The sequence below is a fragment of the Rhinoderma darwinii genome, chromosome 8 (genome assembly GCF_050947455.1).
Source record: "Rhinoderma darwinii isolate aRhiDar2 chromosome 8, aRhiDar2.hap1, whole genome shotgun sequence".
Classification (NCBI taxonomy): Eukaryota; Metazoa; Chordata; class Amphibia; order Anura; family Rhinodermatidae; genus Rhinoderma; species Rhinoderma darwinii.
Window position 1 is genome coordinate 33,260,009 of NC_134694.1, and position 14,002 is coordinate 33,274,010.

At 44.4% G+C, this 14,002-nt stretch overlaps 1 protein-coding gene across 4 annotated transcripts in view; it reads left to right on the top strand.

The window, feature by feature from the left end:
* DRP2 (dystrophin related protein 2) overlaps positions 1-14,002 on the top strand; it is a 311,219-nt gene that overhangs the window by 108,114 nt on the left and 189,103 nt on the right. For all 4 annotated transcript variants that reach the window (XM_075835576.1, XM_075835579.1, XM_075835580.1 and 1 more), the window contains one exon: positions 10,819-10,893. In XM_075835576.1, coding sequence (XP_075691691.1) covers positions 10,819-10,893 — 75 coding nt within the window. The remainder of the gene's footprint in view (positions 1-10,818; positions 10,894-14,002) is intronic.

Consider the following 14,002-nt stretch of genomic DNA (forward strand, 5'->3'; position numbering starts at 1 on the left):
TATAAATAATGCTTCAAGTATTTGTATTATATTTGCATTAAAATGTAACAGACAAATGTTCATTTTGTCATGTGTATTAGTCCACTACATGCAGAAATTTTCCTAATTTACTTCTTTAACCCAAATTGCTCCTTTTAGAATCTGTTGCTATTCAGGTAATAGGAAAGAGAAGCCTGTGGAATATTAAATTACAGAGTTACATAGGTTGATAAGGACACGTGTCTATCAAGTTCAACCTTTCTAAGATCAATTATACATCATTTAATGGAAATAAGATCACGGAAAGGGAGTATATGGGGTACCCTGGTAGGACCCAGATCAATGCTTCTCTAGAATCCCCCCTACTGGCATTGCGCCCTTTTCCCTATGGTAGGCCACGTAAGAGGCTCAGAAGCGCCAAGCACGGATCGTGCTCTTCTTCGGGTCCTTTTACAAGCTGTTAGGGCCAGCATCGGAGAAGCTGCATCGCTGCTGGATCAGTCTATCTTTTCTGAATTTTCTGACCCTGCTTCAGAGTTAGACAAGACACTAAATTGGCAGCTGCTTTGCAGGAATTGATACATACTGTCAGGGTCACCTTGCACGTTATTGATGCCTCCTCCACCCCTCTTAGCTGTTCTGTTGGCTCCAGACCAGTCTCACCAGGCCTGGTATGCTGACCTTGTCAATCTACTCATGGACGCCCCACGGCACCCCACTTTATCTCCACTCCGTTTAACCGCGTGACTTTTAAAGCCGAGATTTTGAGAGCCTGCGGTCTTTTTAAACCTGTCTTTCAGACGATGTTAATGGCTCGTAAGCCTCAATCGGGCAAGGTGTACCTATTTCCATTGGTGTAAGCAACGCGGTATCCATGCCTTGGTGTGTTCCACCCCTAGAATTCTGTCCTTTCTGCAGTCCGGTCTGGATCTGTGCACTTGCCTTACTTCTCTGACAGGCCAGGTCTCCGCTCTCTCATTCCCCTTTCAGCAAATGTTGGCTTTCCGTTTCCAGGTAATACATTCTTGCAAAGTGTGGCCAATGCCACCTATTTTTTTCAGCCTTCCTCAGACCCCTAGGATTCCTCAGACCGCTTAGTTTATGTTCGGCTTTTTCTGGAAACCCGAAGTAGCGGTGTACGGACATTCTATTGAGTCCTTACACCGCTACATCGATTTACGGAAAAAGCCGAACCAAAAATAAGCGGCTCAGCGCTCACACGAGGGCTTCTGCCACTTCATTTTAGCGATTTGTGGGGGTCTCAGTGCTCGGACCCCCAACAATCAAAACTTCTAACATGTCACTATGACATGTCAGAAGTTTTTCGAACGTTTAGTTACCCTTTAAAGAAAAATGGCTTGTTTAATTAAAATAATAAAAAAAGGTTAAGAAAGTGACAAAATAAGAATAGATGGTAAAATATTCCCTCAATGTCCTATACTTGGGAACAATACAAAACATCAATCCTATATAAATCAATCCTACATTCCTATCTAATCCTATATATATTTCCAATGCAATTTGGCCCTGACACAGCTTTTTTTTTTTTTAAACTAGTTTTATTGAAAGAATTGTACAATACAAATGTCCATAGTACATAACAGAAAATAAACACATTTATGTAGTCATACAAATTTTGAACACAGAGGCATAGTGGCTATGGTGGTATTTAACATGTCATAACTTAATAAATCACATAGTTAACCCTCAGTAATAACATCTCAGCGGGCAAAATACTTTTCCAGGCCAATTTGAGTTATTTCAGACAAAATATAGAAATCCTATAAGTAACCAATCATGCAACATCCGCCCTCCTCAAGGTTGCAGCAACTGGTCCCTCAGGTCTGTGAATCTATGCGGAGTATACAGGGTACACGATGAATCGCACCAAATCTGCAATATTTTATAAAATTTACCAATACACCCTCTTTTCTTATATAATACTCGCTCATATGGAATAATGGAATTGATCAACCATTTCCATTTCGTCACTCTAGGAGGTCTCTGATCCATCCACCGAAGTGCGATGGTTTTCCTTGCCATGAACAATACTTCTTGCAATAGAATACGCATGTGGAATGACCACTGATCTTCAGGCAGTACCCCAAATAGACAGATCTTGGGTGAAAAGGGGATCGGCTGCTTCACCACTTCCTCAACCACTTTCAACACCTCCCCCCAAAAGGAGGCCACCACTGGACAATCCCAGATCATATGCCAGAAATCAGATCTGGGAAAACGACACCTGTGGCATTCAGTGCTAGGATATCTGCCCATTCTATGCAATCTCACCGGCGTGAGGTAACTCTGATAAACTATAGATAACTGAATCATTTTGTTATTTGCCGCCGGCGATACAGACATAGGAGATGAAAGTACATCCTCCCATTCCTCCCCTGTTAGATCTGGTATCAGGCTCTCCCATTTATCTTTTACCGGTAACTTGACATTGGCCAGTTTAGCTTGTATAAGTGCCATGTAGACAGCCGAGATCAGCCCCCGGGGGCCCTGTGGTCTAAAAACACCAATCAGAGGGAATCGTGAGAATTCGTGGTCTGACCTAGGGTATTGACTTGCGAGACATGTCGCAGCTGCAGATATCTATAGAAGCTTTTTCTAGGGATTTGGAAGTCCTCTTGCATTTGCGCAAAGGATTTAATTACATTATCCGTATACACATCCCCGATTCTACGCACCTCAAAGCCACCCCAGAAAGGGGGGGGGGCCTGCCCCTCCATTAGATGTGAAAGAAGGGGATTATCCCACAGTGGCATGTCCACCTGTATATCTGCATATGCATAAATTTGTTTGGCTGCCGTCCATGCCTGCACTGCCACCTTGTGGATTGGGAGCATTTCTTTATAAGTTCCCGGGGAGCTTTCTAGCACTGGCCAAAGGTGTGTTAGATGCAAATATGTAGCGAGGTGCTGTTCCCTCATTGGTAACGGGTCCGGCCCTGTCCATAGCTGTAGATACCTCAACTGCCCAGCTAGATAGTACATAAACAAGTCCGGCAGTGCCATTCCTCCCTCCTGTTTAGGTCTCTGCAGAGTAGCCAAGCTAAGTTTGGATCTTTTGGATCCCCATATAAAAGCCGGGAATAATGCATGTAGGGATTTAAAAAAGGCCTTATATACTGGTATCGCTGCGTGCTCCAGAACATACAGACATTTTGGCAGAATAACCATTTTAATTAAATTTACGCGGCCCGTCACTGCCAGTGGAAGTGCCCCCCACACCTTGAATTTGAGCTTAATATAATCTAACAGAGACAATATATTGGTAATTCAATCCTGCCTATGGTCTCGGTTTATGATAATACCCAGATATTTAAATGACGACACCACCTGCAAACCGTGCTCAGCATCCGCCCACCCCACTTCCTTCAAAGGCATGAAAAATGATTTGTTCCAATTAACATGTAGGCCAGAAAATCTACCGAATTGGTTCAGGATTTCAATAGCTAGCCCCAAGTTGTCCTTCGGGTATGACATATACAATATCACGTCATCAGCGTACAAACTAATCCTCTCCTCTCGTCCTCCCACCACTATTCCCCGATATTCTGGGTGCGTTCTGACACGTATCGCCAAAGGCTCAATAGCTATTGCAAACAATAGCGGGGAGAGAGGGCACCCCTGCCTAGTACCTCTACGGAGTTGAAAATAAGGGGACATTATACCATTAATCAAAATTTGTGCCCTCGGATCCTTATACAGGATTTTTATCCATTTAATGAAAATAGGGCCAAAACCAAACCTCTGTAATGCTTCAAACAAATATGCCCACTCAACGGAATCAAAGGCTTTGGCCGCATCAAGAGATGCCATTGCCCAGTCCTCCTTCAGTGCCTCTCCTATTTGAGATAAAATTTGAACCTTGCGTATATTGTCAGATGTGGACCTCCCAGGCATAAAGCCTGCCTGATCCGGGTGGATGAGTTGTAATATCACCTTATTCAGTCTATTTGCCAGTACCTTTGCAAGTATCTTGTAGTCTAGATTCAGTAATGAAATAGGACGGTAAGAACTACAGTCCCTAGGGTCTTTGTCAGGTTTTAGTAACACTACAATTGTGGCATCATAGAAACTGTCCGGAAGTTTTCCCTCCCCCCGGGCATACGAATACATAGAGCATAATGGGGGAATGAGCTGGTCAGAATAACGAAGATATACCTCCAATGGTACCCCGTCCGGGCCCGCTGCCTTACCCTTCGACATATCCCTCAATGCCTGTGTAACCTCGTCTTCCGTGATATCAAGTTCTAACATATCCCTGCCTGCCACATCTAACTGTGGAAATTTCAATTCCTCCAAGTATGATACACACTCGGACCAATCATACGTAGACTGGGAGGAGTATAAGTCCCTATAGAATTAGGTGAATCGGGCCGCTATACTAGGGGTATCAGTCAACTCACGGCCCTGACTGTCCTTAATCTTTAGTATTGCTGAGCTCTGAGAGCTGTGGTGAATTAAATGAGCCAGCAATTTACTTGATTGGTTTCCCAATTCAAAATAGGTTTGTCGAGCAAAAAACAGTTTCCTATCAGCTTTTTCTTGTAGTAATAATAAGTATTTACGGCCCATCGTCAGCCATGCATGTTTATTTGCTTCCGATGGGTTTTCTATATATTCGCCCTCCAATGTTTCACATTGCTGTGCCAACTGACCCTCTTCCTTTGCCGCTTCCCTTTTTATGTAGGAGATTGTAGATCGCAAGCAGCCTCTCAAGTAGGCCTTCAGGGTATCCCATAAAATATTAAGATTATCACACGAGTTATTGGTATCTTGAAAAACCTCCAATTGATCTGGTATGCGATCTTGTGGCCCTATCAGGGTGAGCCAGAATGGATGAATTTTCCAGCTACCAATCCTCACAGGCCCTGGGTGATTGAATCGCGCTACCATCGGAGAGTGGTCTGACACTCCCCTTACTTCATAAGAAATATCCGTTACCATCGGAACCATTAGAGCGTTCCCAAAGATATAATCTATACGGGACAGGGAATTCCTACCGATAGAATGACATGAGTATACCTTTACATTCGGATGTTTGCACCTAAATATATCTATCCAACCCATTTCTTGAAATAGCAAATTCAACTCTGTTGGAGCCACCGGTGCAGCCCCAAAATCCACTTCCCCTCTAAATCTATCACATTTGGGATCCATGACCATGTTAAGGTCCCCCATGCCCAGTACCGTAGCTTGTGGATAAGCGGCAGCAAATACGGCAGCCTCATGTAAAATCTGTATATTCGCCGGAGGAGGAACATATAGGTCCAGTAATACAAATGGTATAGTGTCGATGTAAGCATGTATAAACACATATCTACCTTCCTTATCCACTTTAAGTTTGACCGCTTCCCACCTCAGAGATTTGTGGATTAATACAGATACCCCCCAGGAGTAGGACGTATGAAAAGAGTGTGAAGACCATTGGATCCAAGGTCTACGCAATAATCTCGCTTTGTCTGGGATTAAATGCGTCTCTTGCAGACATATTATAGAGGGATTAAATTTACGGATACATGCAAAAATGGCCGCCCTTTTCCTCGGGGTACCCAGCCCCCGAACATTCCAAGACACGATCGGTATAGACGCCATTAGTGGGCCCGGAAACTATGTCTGCCTCGGAGGGAAGATGACTCCCGACTCCTGCATAATACCAATATACTTTCCCTAGCGACCTTTCCCCACCTTCTTTGCACTGTATGACTTTTTAGACATTTGCATTCATAAATGAGTATAATTTCACCTAAATACGGCGTTGAAAACATAAACGACAGAACTAACATATAAACAGTAAATTGTATCGGCAATGCGAGATGACACATAGGCCATTGCCGAATCATGCCCTCCTCGTGGCACCAAAGAGTAACGGGGAAGGCCCCGTGCTATTAGGCAGTGTTAACGTATCCTTCCCTATCTGCATCTTCAACCACCACATTACATCTTAAGCCCTTTCCATAAATTCGTACAGGAGAACTATAAATCAATCATCAGTTTAAACAATACATCAGTAATATTTAACAGCAATATGCTTCCTGTGCAGATACCAGGATCTCTCCTGCGATTTCTCAACTGAGAACCCTTCTTCACTTCGGCCGGGTCACTCCTTCCCAGTATAGGCCAAGCTCCGTGAACAGAATGGTAACGGATTGATAGTCCCGGCAGTCCATCCAAATGAAATGGGGAGGATAAGAATGACCCTTTTCAGGGTCTCCGGATCTATCCGCCCGCCGGATAAATCTTCAAGCTGGGTGTACCGTAACATTGGAATCCCTCCTTAAACACAGGAGACCAACCAGCAAAAAGAAACCTTTTAGCCTGCATCAGGCGCATGAGGAACTCCAGCACCATCTTTAAATTCCAGCACTTTCCATCCTCACCCTCCAAAGGAATCACACGCGGCGGGGCGATGTCTTCCCTCTCACCCAATCGTCGGCCTCCAACGGAGAGTTAAAAAAGATAGAACGGTCGTTATCCACTACCCGCAGCCTTGCAGGATACGCCATAGAATATGGGATATTGAGATCCCTCAGCCGCCTTTTCACCGCCATGAACGTAGCTCTGCGCTTTTGTAGATCCGCCGAGAAATCCGGGAATATGGATATAGCGACGCCATTATACTTAATTCCTTGCAGTCGGCGGGCTTGGCGTAGGATCATGTCCCTGTCGTTACAATTAAGCAACCGGGCCAGCATCGGCCTCGGAGGGGCCCTCGGTGGAGGTGGTCTTGCCGGCACTCTGTGTGCCCTTTCTACTGCAAAGGCCTGCGAATAAGGTGCATCTGGCAGTATCTCTTTCAACCACTTAGATATGAATTCGCCCGGATCTTGGCCCTCCGACTTCTCAGGCATTCCTATTATCCGGATATTATTCCGGCGCAGCCTATTTTCCAAATCATCATTTTTTTGTTTTAATAACTCCGTCATGGATTCCAGATCCGTAATCGCACGTGGCATGGCCGCCGTCCTGTCTTCCACTCCCGACACTCTATCCTCCACATGCGTCACTCGTTCTCTCAAGGCCTGCATATCCTGCCTGATGAGGCCTATATCTATTTTCACCTCCTCCATCTTACCGGTCAGCAAGGTCTTGCATGCTGATATGGCTGCCAGGAGTTTATTCATCACCTCCGTCGGGGTAGGATCCGGCTCTGTCTCCTCCACCACCGCTGAAGAAGATGTCGTCCCGCCAGGCGCCTCACTGCCCTTTGAGCGCTGCTGCAGAGCAGCACGGCCGCCATCTTTGGTATCTTCCCGGGCATAGCTCTGTAGCTTTTCCGTGGCCGTTTGACCTCTCGTGGGGCCCATAACTCCACTCTTACCGCCCGACTGCTGCCTGGATCTCCGGGATGTAATGATGAAGGTAAGGAACGATCAGGATATTCACAGGATCAATATAGCACGGGACCACAGCGGAGCTCTCAAGTCATGCGACTGCTCCCGTTGCGCGCCAAGCCACGCCCCCCGGCCCTGACACAGCTTTGTGCACCCAAAAATACAAAGTTATGGGTCTTAGAATATGGCACAGATGAAACCATAGCTTCCGTTTGCATCACCATAGATCTCAATGGTGACGGATACTTTGATAATGGTTTCAGTTTGTCACCGTTGTGAGAGGGTTCCCTTTTTATGACGGAATCAATAGCGCAGTCGATTCCATCAAAAAAACTTTACCCTTACAGAACGGTGACAAACGGAAACCATTAGCAAAGTATCCGTCACCATTGAGATCATTGGTGGTGCATACGGAAGCTATGGATTCCGTTTGCCTTTCCGTTGAGGGGTTCCCCAAGGGAAAGCTCTGATGGAACCCCTCAACGGAAACACAACGCTGATGTGAACAGGCCCTTACACAACTTAATTTTTTTCTTCATTATTTAATGCCTCATCACTACCATCCTGCTTTAGTAGTTTGAATGCTTTCTTTTTGTCATTTACTATTTTATTTAACAACATCCTGTTTCTAGAATTTTTATTCCCATAAGTTAGATATTTTTCACAGGACCTATTTAAGAGGCTTTTAAAAATGTCCCATTTAGTATGTGTATTATTATTTTTGAGGACATTGTCCCAGTTTATGCCCTTAAGGTCATCCCTTAGCCCATAAAAATTGGCCTTTCTGAAGTTTAGTGTTTTTGCAGGTAGTCTACTAAACGTCTTATTCAGGGTATGTGCACACACACATTACGTCCGTAATTGACGGACGTATTTCGGCCGCAAGTACCGGACCGAACACAGTGCAGGGAGCCGGGCTCCTAGCATCATACTTATGTACGTATGCTAGGAGTCCCTGCCTCGCTGCAGGACAACTGTCCCGTACTGAAAACATGATTACAGTACGGGACAGTTGTCCTGCAGAGAGGCAGGGACTCCTAGCATCGTACATAACTATGATTCTAGGAGCCCGGCTCCCTGCAGTGAGTTCGGTCCGGTACTTGCGGCCGAAATACGTCCGTCAATTACGGACGTAATTAGTGTGTGTGCACATACCCTCAGGGATACATGAAAACTTTTTATGTTGTGGTCACTATTACCTTGGTGAGCCCCAACCTGTACTTTTGATATCCTGTCCGGCCTGTGGGTTAAAATTAGGTCTAGAAGAGCCACCCCCCCCCCCCCTTGTTGGGTCTTGCACCAGTTATGAAATGTAATTATTGTCAAAAACCTGTTCCCTTTGTTGGACCTGCAGGTTTCTGCCTCACAGTTTATATGAGGGAAGTTAAAGTCCCCCATAATAATGACTTCATTATGATTTGCTGCCTCATCTATTTGCTTTATAAGTTGCTTTTCGGCTTCTTTCATTATACTTGGAGAATTATAACAAACCCCTATCAGTATTTTATTATTCTCCTTCTCCCTCCCCTTATTTCCACTCATAGGGACTCCACATGATCATTTCCCTCATAGATATAATTACGCAGGATGGGCTTAAGGCAGGATTTTACATATAAGCAAACCCCCTCATTTCTTATAAGTTACGATAATTTCTAACCAGACTGTAACCCTGAAAATTAACAGCCCAGTCATAGATATCATCCAGTCATGTCTCACTTATCCCCACTATGTCACAATTCTCCTCCAGCATTATCAACAATTCCTTAATATTGTTATTAAGGCTTCTGGCCATGGTATACATGCACTCTGTGTGTTTATCCGTACCACTTTTCTTCTTATTTCTATTAACTGTTCTAACCCATTCCTCTATTTCACCCAGTTCATTTCTCAGTCCAAGCTCACTAGCTACGCTGTCCTTCCCTTCTATACAGTAATTGCCCTTCTCGTTCCCTAGTTGAAACACTCCTCTAACCTTCTAGCCATCTTTTCCCCCAACACCGCTGTACCCTCCTCATTTAGGTGCAGCCCATCTCTACCGTAGAGTAAGTAGTTTTCAGAGAAGTCGGCCCAGTTCTCCAAGAACCCAAAACCCTTCTTCCCACACCAATTCTTTAGCCTCTTATTCAGCTCCCTTATCTCCCACTGTCTCTCTGATGTGGCACGTCGTACCGATATTATTTCTGAAAATACTACGTTTGAGGTCCTTTCCCTTAGCTTGTTACCCAAGTCTCTAAAATCATGTTTTAGGACCTTCCACCTGCCTCTAACTTTGGCATTTGTGCCAATGTGCACCATGACCGCTGGGTCTTCACCAGCTTCTCCCAATAATCTGTCAACCCGATCCATGAAGTGCCGAACCCGAGCACCCAGAAGACAGCAAACTGTTTGGTATTCCCGGTCTTTGTGACAGATAGCCTTATCTGTTCCCCTGATAATAGAGTCTCCCACTACCAGGACCTGCTTAGCCTTTTCTGCGCTCCTATTCCCCTCCTTACTGGATCAGACATTCCCCTGGTTACTATAGGAGGGGTCTAGCTGCAGCATTGCTACCCCTGACCTGACGTCCCACTCATTAGCCAACTTGGCAAACTTGTTGGGGTGTTCCAGATCAGGACCAGTCTCCCTCTTTCCTCTACCCCTCTTCTAACTGTTACCCAGTTACATTAGTATTGCAGTATATTGTACCAGCGATCTGACGATCGCTGGATCAAGTCCCCTAGGGGCACTGATAAAAAGTAAAAAGAAAATAAAGTCTAATGTAATGTCAAAAATAAACAAAATTTGTATCACTGCGTCCGTAAAAGTCCAAACTATTACAATATAACATTAACCGCACGGTGAACGCCGTAAAAAGTGATCAAAAAGTTGTATGTACCAAAAAATGGTATTAATAAAAACGACAACTGGTCCTGAAAAAAAAAGAGGCCCTTTTTTTTTTAGCAAATAGTTTTTTCTTTGTAAAAGTAGTAAAAGATAAAAAAACTATATAAATTTGGGTATTGTCCTAAACGTATTGACCAGCAGAATAAAGTTAAGTGGACGTTTTTACCACACAGTGAAAGCCCTAAATACGAAACCCCCAAAAAAATGAAGGAATCGCAGATTTTTCCAATTCTACCACAGAAAGAGTTATTTTTCAGTTTCCCTGAACATTATATGGTATTTTAAATGGTGCCAACAATAAAAAATCCAACTCCTCTCGCAAAAAATAACCCTCCACAATGCTCCATTGACGTAAAAATAAAAGTTATGGCTTTTGGAAGGCGGGGAGTGAAAATGAAAAGTGGCTTGGACTTTAAGGGGTTAAATAAGGAGCGCAGAAGGGATGTCCTAATCCTATTTCCATTAACAGAATTTGATTTCAGCAACTTCACCAGCTTATTACTGAAATAGAAATATATCACAGAATTGCTTAACAAAGTTGAACATTTAATATGTATTCAAATTATCTGCTAGAATTTATGTTTGCTTTTTCTGTTGCCTTTTTTCAGGAGATTTAAATAACATAAAATTTTCTGCATACCGAACAGCAATGAAACTGCGCAGAGTTCAAAAGGCCCTACGATGTGAGCATATGTAAACATTTGGGTGATGTACACAATATATTTTATTCTTAATATTTTATATGGATAATATAATCCTGAGCACATTCATTTCATTTTTACTAATTTGTTTTATAATTTAGCCTTCCCTATTTTTTATGCTTAGAATTATCCAAAAGGATTTTATGCACATTCATGCATTCTTCATTTTATTTACTCTATATTTACCGTAATGTTGGTGCAATCTCTACTGCAAAAAAACAGAAAGATCTAAAGTGAAAAATCCCCTAAAAATGATCAGCACCATGTTATAAGTACCTGCCACTAAAAGGTGACACTAGGTAGGAAAGAGTCTTGGCTCTGCCCAGGTGGACCACACCTTTCCCACAGATGCTGGCTAATTTTATCTATTTCTATCGTCTTTAGCTTGAAGCAGATTGTCAACCTGTTCACAGCCTCCCTCCTTTACGACATAGGTTGATTGGAGGGAGATTTTCCTAAAAGCGGGTTTGGGGGCAGGGCGCATTTTTAAAAAGGACTGTGATCTCCTGGAGCCCGCACCATTTTGAAATGATCTGAGGACTTGGCCTCTGCTATTTAGCTCGTTTATTGGAACCATCTACTCCTGCTTTGGTCTACAGGGGTTCACAGCTCCTGGGGGTTGATAGGCCAGCCTTTTGCGTGTGTTGTTATTTTTGTGCAACTTCCCCAGTGGTTCCCATTCCCTCAGACATTGCTGTTTGTTTTCTTCTCCGTCTTCCTTTCTTCTTTCATGTCATCTTCTCAGGAAGATTCTACCAAGCAGTTTATACATGTAAGCCTGTTGCGGATGAGTCTACTTTTATGGCGTAGGGTCTGCTTTGCGCCCGGCTGGATGAGTAAGGCCTGTTTGGTGTCGGGGAAGCAGCTGAACCGTGGTATCCTGGCAGTCTGAAAGTCTTCAGGGATTTTACTCGGATCTCTTCACAATCTTGAAAAGGGACCGATTTCTTCCTCCAAAATTGGACTTGAGAAGACTTTGTTTGCGTTCAGGGATTTTTCATGGAATCTTTAAGGTCAGTTGTGTCATCACTGGAGCAAAAAGAATTCCTCTCTTCCATCGACTTTCACAATGCTTACCTTCATATCTCCGTCGCAAGTACCCACCAGCGTTTCCGTAGTTTTGAGGTGGGTTCTCTAAATTTCCAATTTGTCGCCCTCTGCTTTTGGCATGCCACGTCTTCTCGGCTCGTCACCAATTCTGGCAACTCTCATGGCGCTTCTCTGCCCCAGGGAAGTCACTGACATCCATTACCTAGACGATATCATTCAGCAGTTGCATTGGTGGAAGTGGTCTCCCACCATTGCAACTGTGGGTCGGTCTTTTCCTCCCCTTCATTGGCCGGTCGTCTCTAATAATGCCAGTCTTTGTGGGTGGGGTGCAGATTTTGGTCTTCATATGGTTCAGGGCACTTGATCGCCTGTGGAGACGTCTGTACAGATCAACCTTCGGGAATCGAGGGCAATTTTCCAAGCTCTCTTCCATTGGACTCTTCATCTTCAGGGTCGGCCGGTCAGGATCCAGACCGACTACTCCATGTATGTTGCTTACCTGAATTACCACAGGGGCACCAGGAATTGGGCGACTTTGTTAGAGTTCTCTCCAATCCTACTGTGGACAAAGCAGCATATTCCAGCACTTTCAGAGATCCACATACCAGGAGTGGACAATTGAGCTTCAGATTTTCCTAGCCGAAATAAAAGACTAGGTCGGAGAGATTGGTCTCCTCAGCCAGAAGAATTCCATCAACTGGGCCAGAGATGGGGCTACCTGGACGTGGATCTTTTTGCGACCCTTCCCAACCACAAGGTTCTGACCTACGTGGTCAGGGAAAGGAATCCCATGGCCATTGCAGTCGACGAGCTGGTCACTACATGGAAAGAGTTCTCTCTCCTTTATCTATTCCTTTCACTTTCACTCCTCCCCAGGGTACTTAAGAAACTCAAGAGGAAAGGCGTTTTAGTGATTCTGGTTGCACCAGACTTTCCCCGGCAGGCCTTTTACACAGATCTTATCAACCTCCTCGCAGACGCGACCTTGGCATCTTCTGCTTCTACCCGACCTCCTTTGCCAAGGTCCGCTATTCCACCACACTTTACCTCAGATGCGTTTAACGGTTTGGCTGTTGAAGCCGAGGTTTGTGAGGGCCCAGGGTCTCTCTGAGCCTCATATGCAGATGATGTTGAAGGCCAGAAAACCTCAGTCAGCCAAGCTGTGTACAATCATATGTGAAAGGCTTATTTCTGCAGGTGTGAAAAAAGTTATTACATCCTATGAAATGCTGCACACTTAGAATTCTGTTCTTCATGCAATCAGGGCTCGAACAAGGACTTGTCTTATCATTCCTGAAGGGTCGGGTCTGCTCTGTTCATTCTTTTTCAGTGGACTTTGGCATTCGTTCTCAGGTGAAGACATTTTTGCAAGACGTGGCTCATGTGGTCCCTCTTTTAAGACATCCCATTGGGCCTTGTGTTCCTAATTGGGTCCTCGGGTTTCTTCAGGTGTCTCCTTTCAAACCTTTTAGAGACTCTTCCCTGTGTCTCCTTTCTTGGAAGGTATATTTTCTGATGGCTTTCAGCTCCATCAGGCAGGTTTTTGGAGCTTGCTGTCTGGTCTTGCAAGTCCCCCTTTTTGGTCATCCTTATGGATAAGGTGGTGTTCCGACCTGTTTCGTCCTTCCTACTATCTGCCTTCCATATCAATAAAAAGATTGTTCTCCCTTCTTTTTGCCTCTCCCCATCTCACACAAAGGAGCGGACTTTGCATTGACTTGATTTGGCAGGAGCAGTCTGAGTCTATCCGACTGTGGCTGAGTTGTTTTGGCGCTCTCCAAATTTTTTTTTTCTTTCTTATTCCTGAAGGTCCAGACGAGGCTTTAGCAGCATCCATGGCCACCGTTGCATTTTGGATCCGGTCTGTGATTTCGGAATACTATCAGTGCAAAGATAAAGTTCCTCGTCGTCGTGCTACTGCCCATTCTATATGGGCTGTTGGTGCCTTGTGTGCAGTCAGGTATCAGGTTTAAAGAGACACTCCAGTGATTTATTTTTAATGCAGCCCCCATTTGTAAAGTACACACCGTAAAAGGTAGGG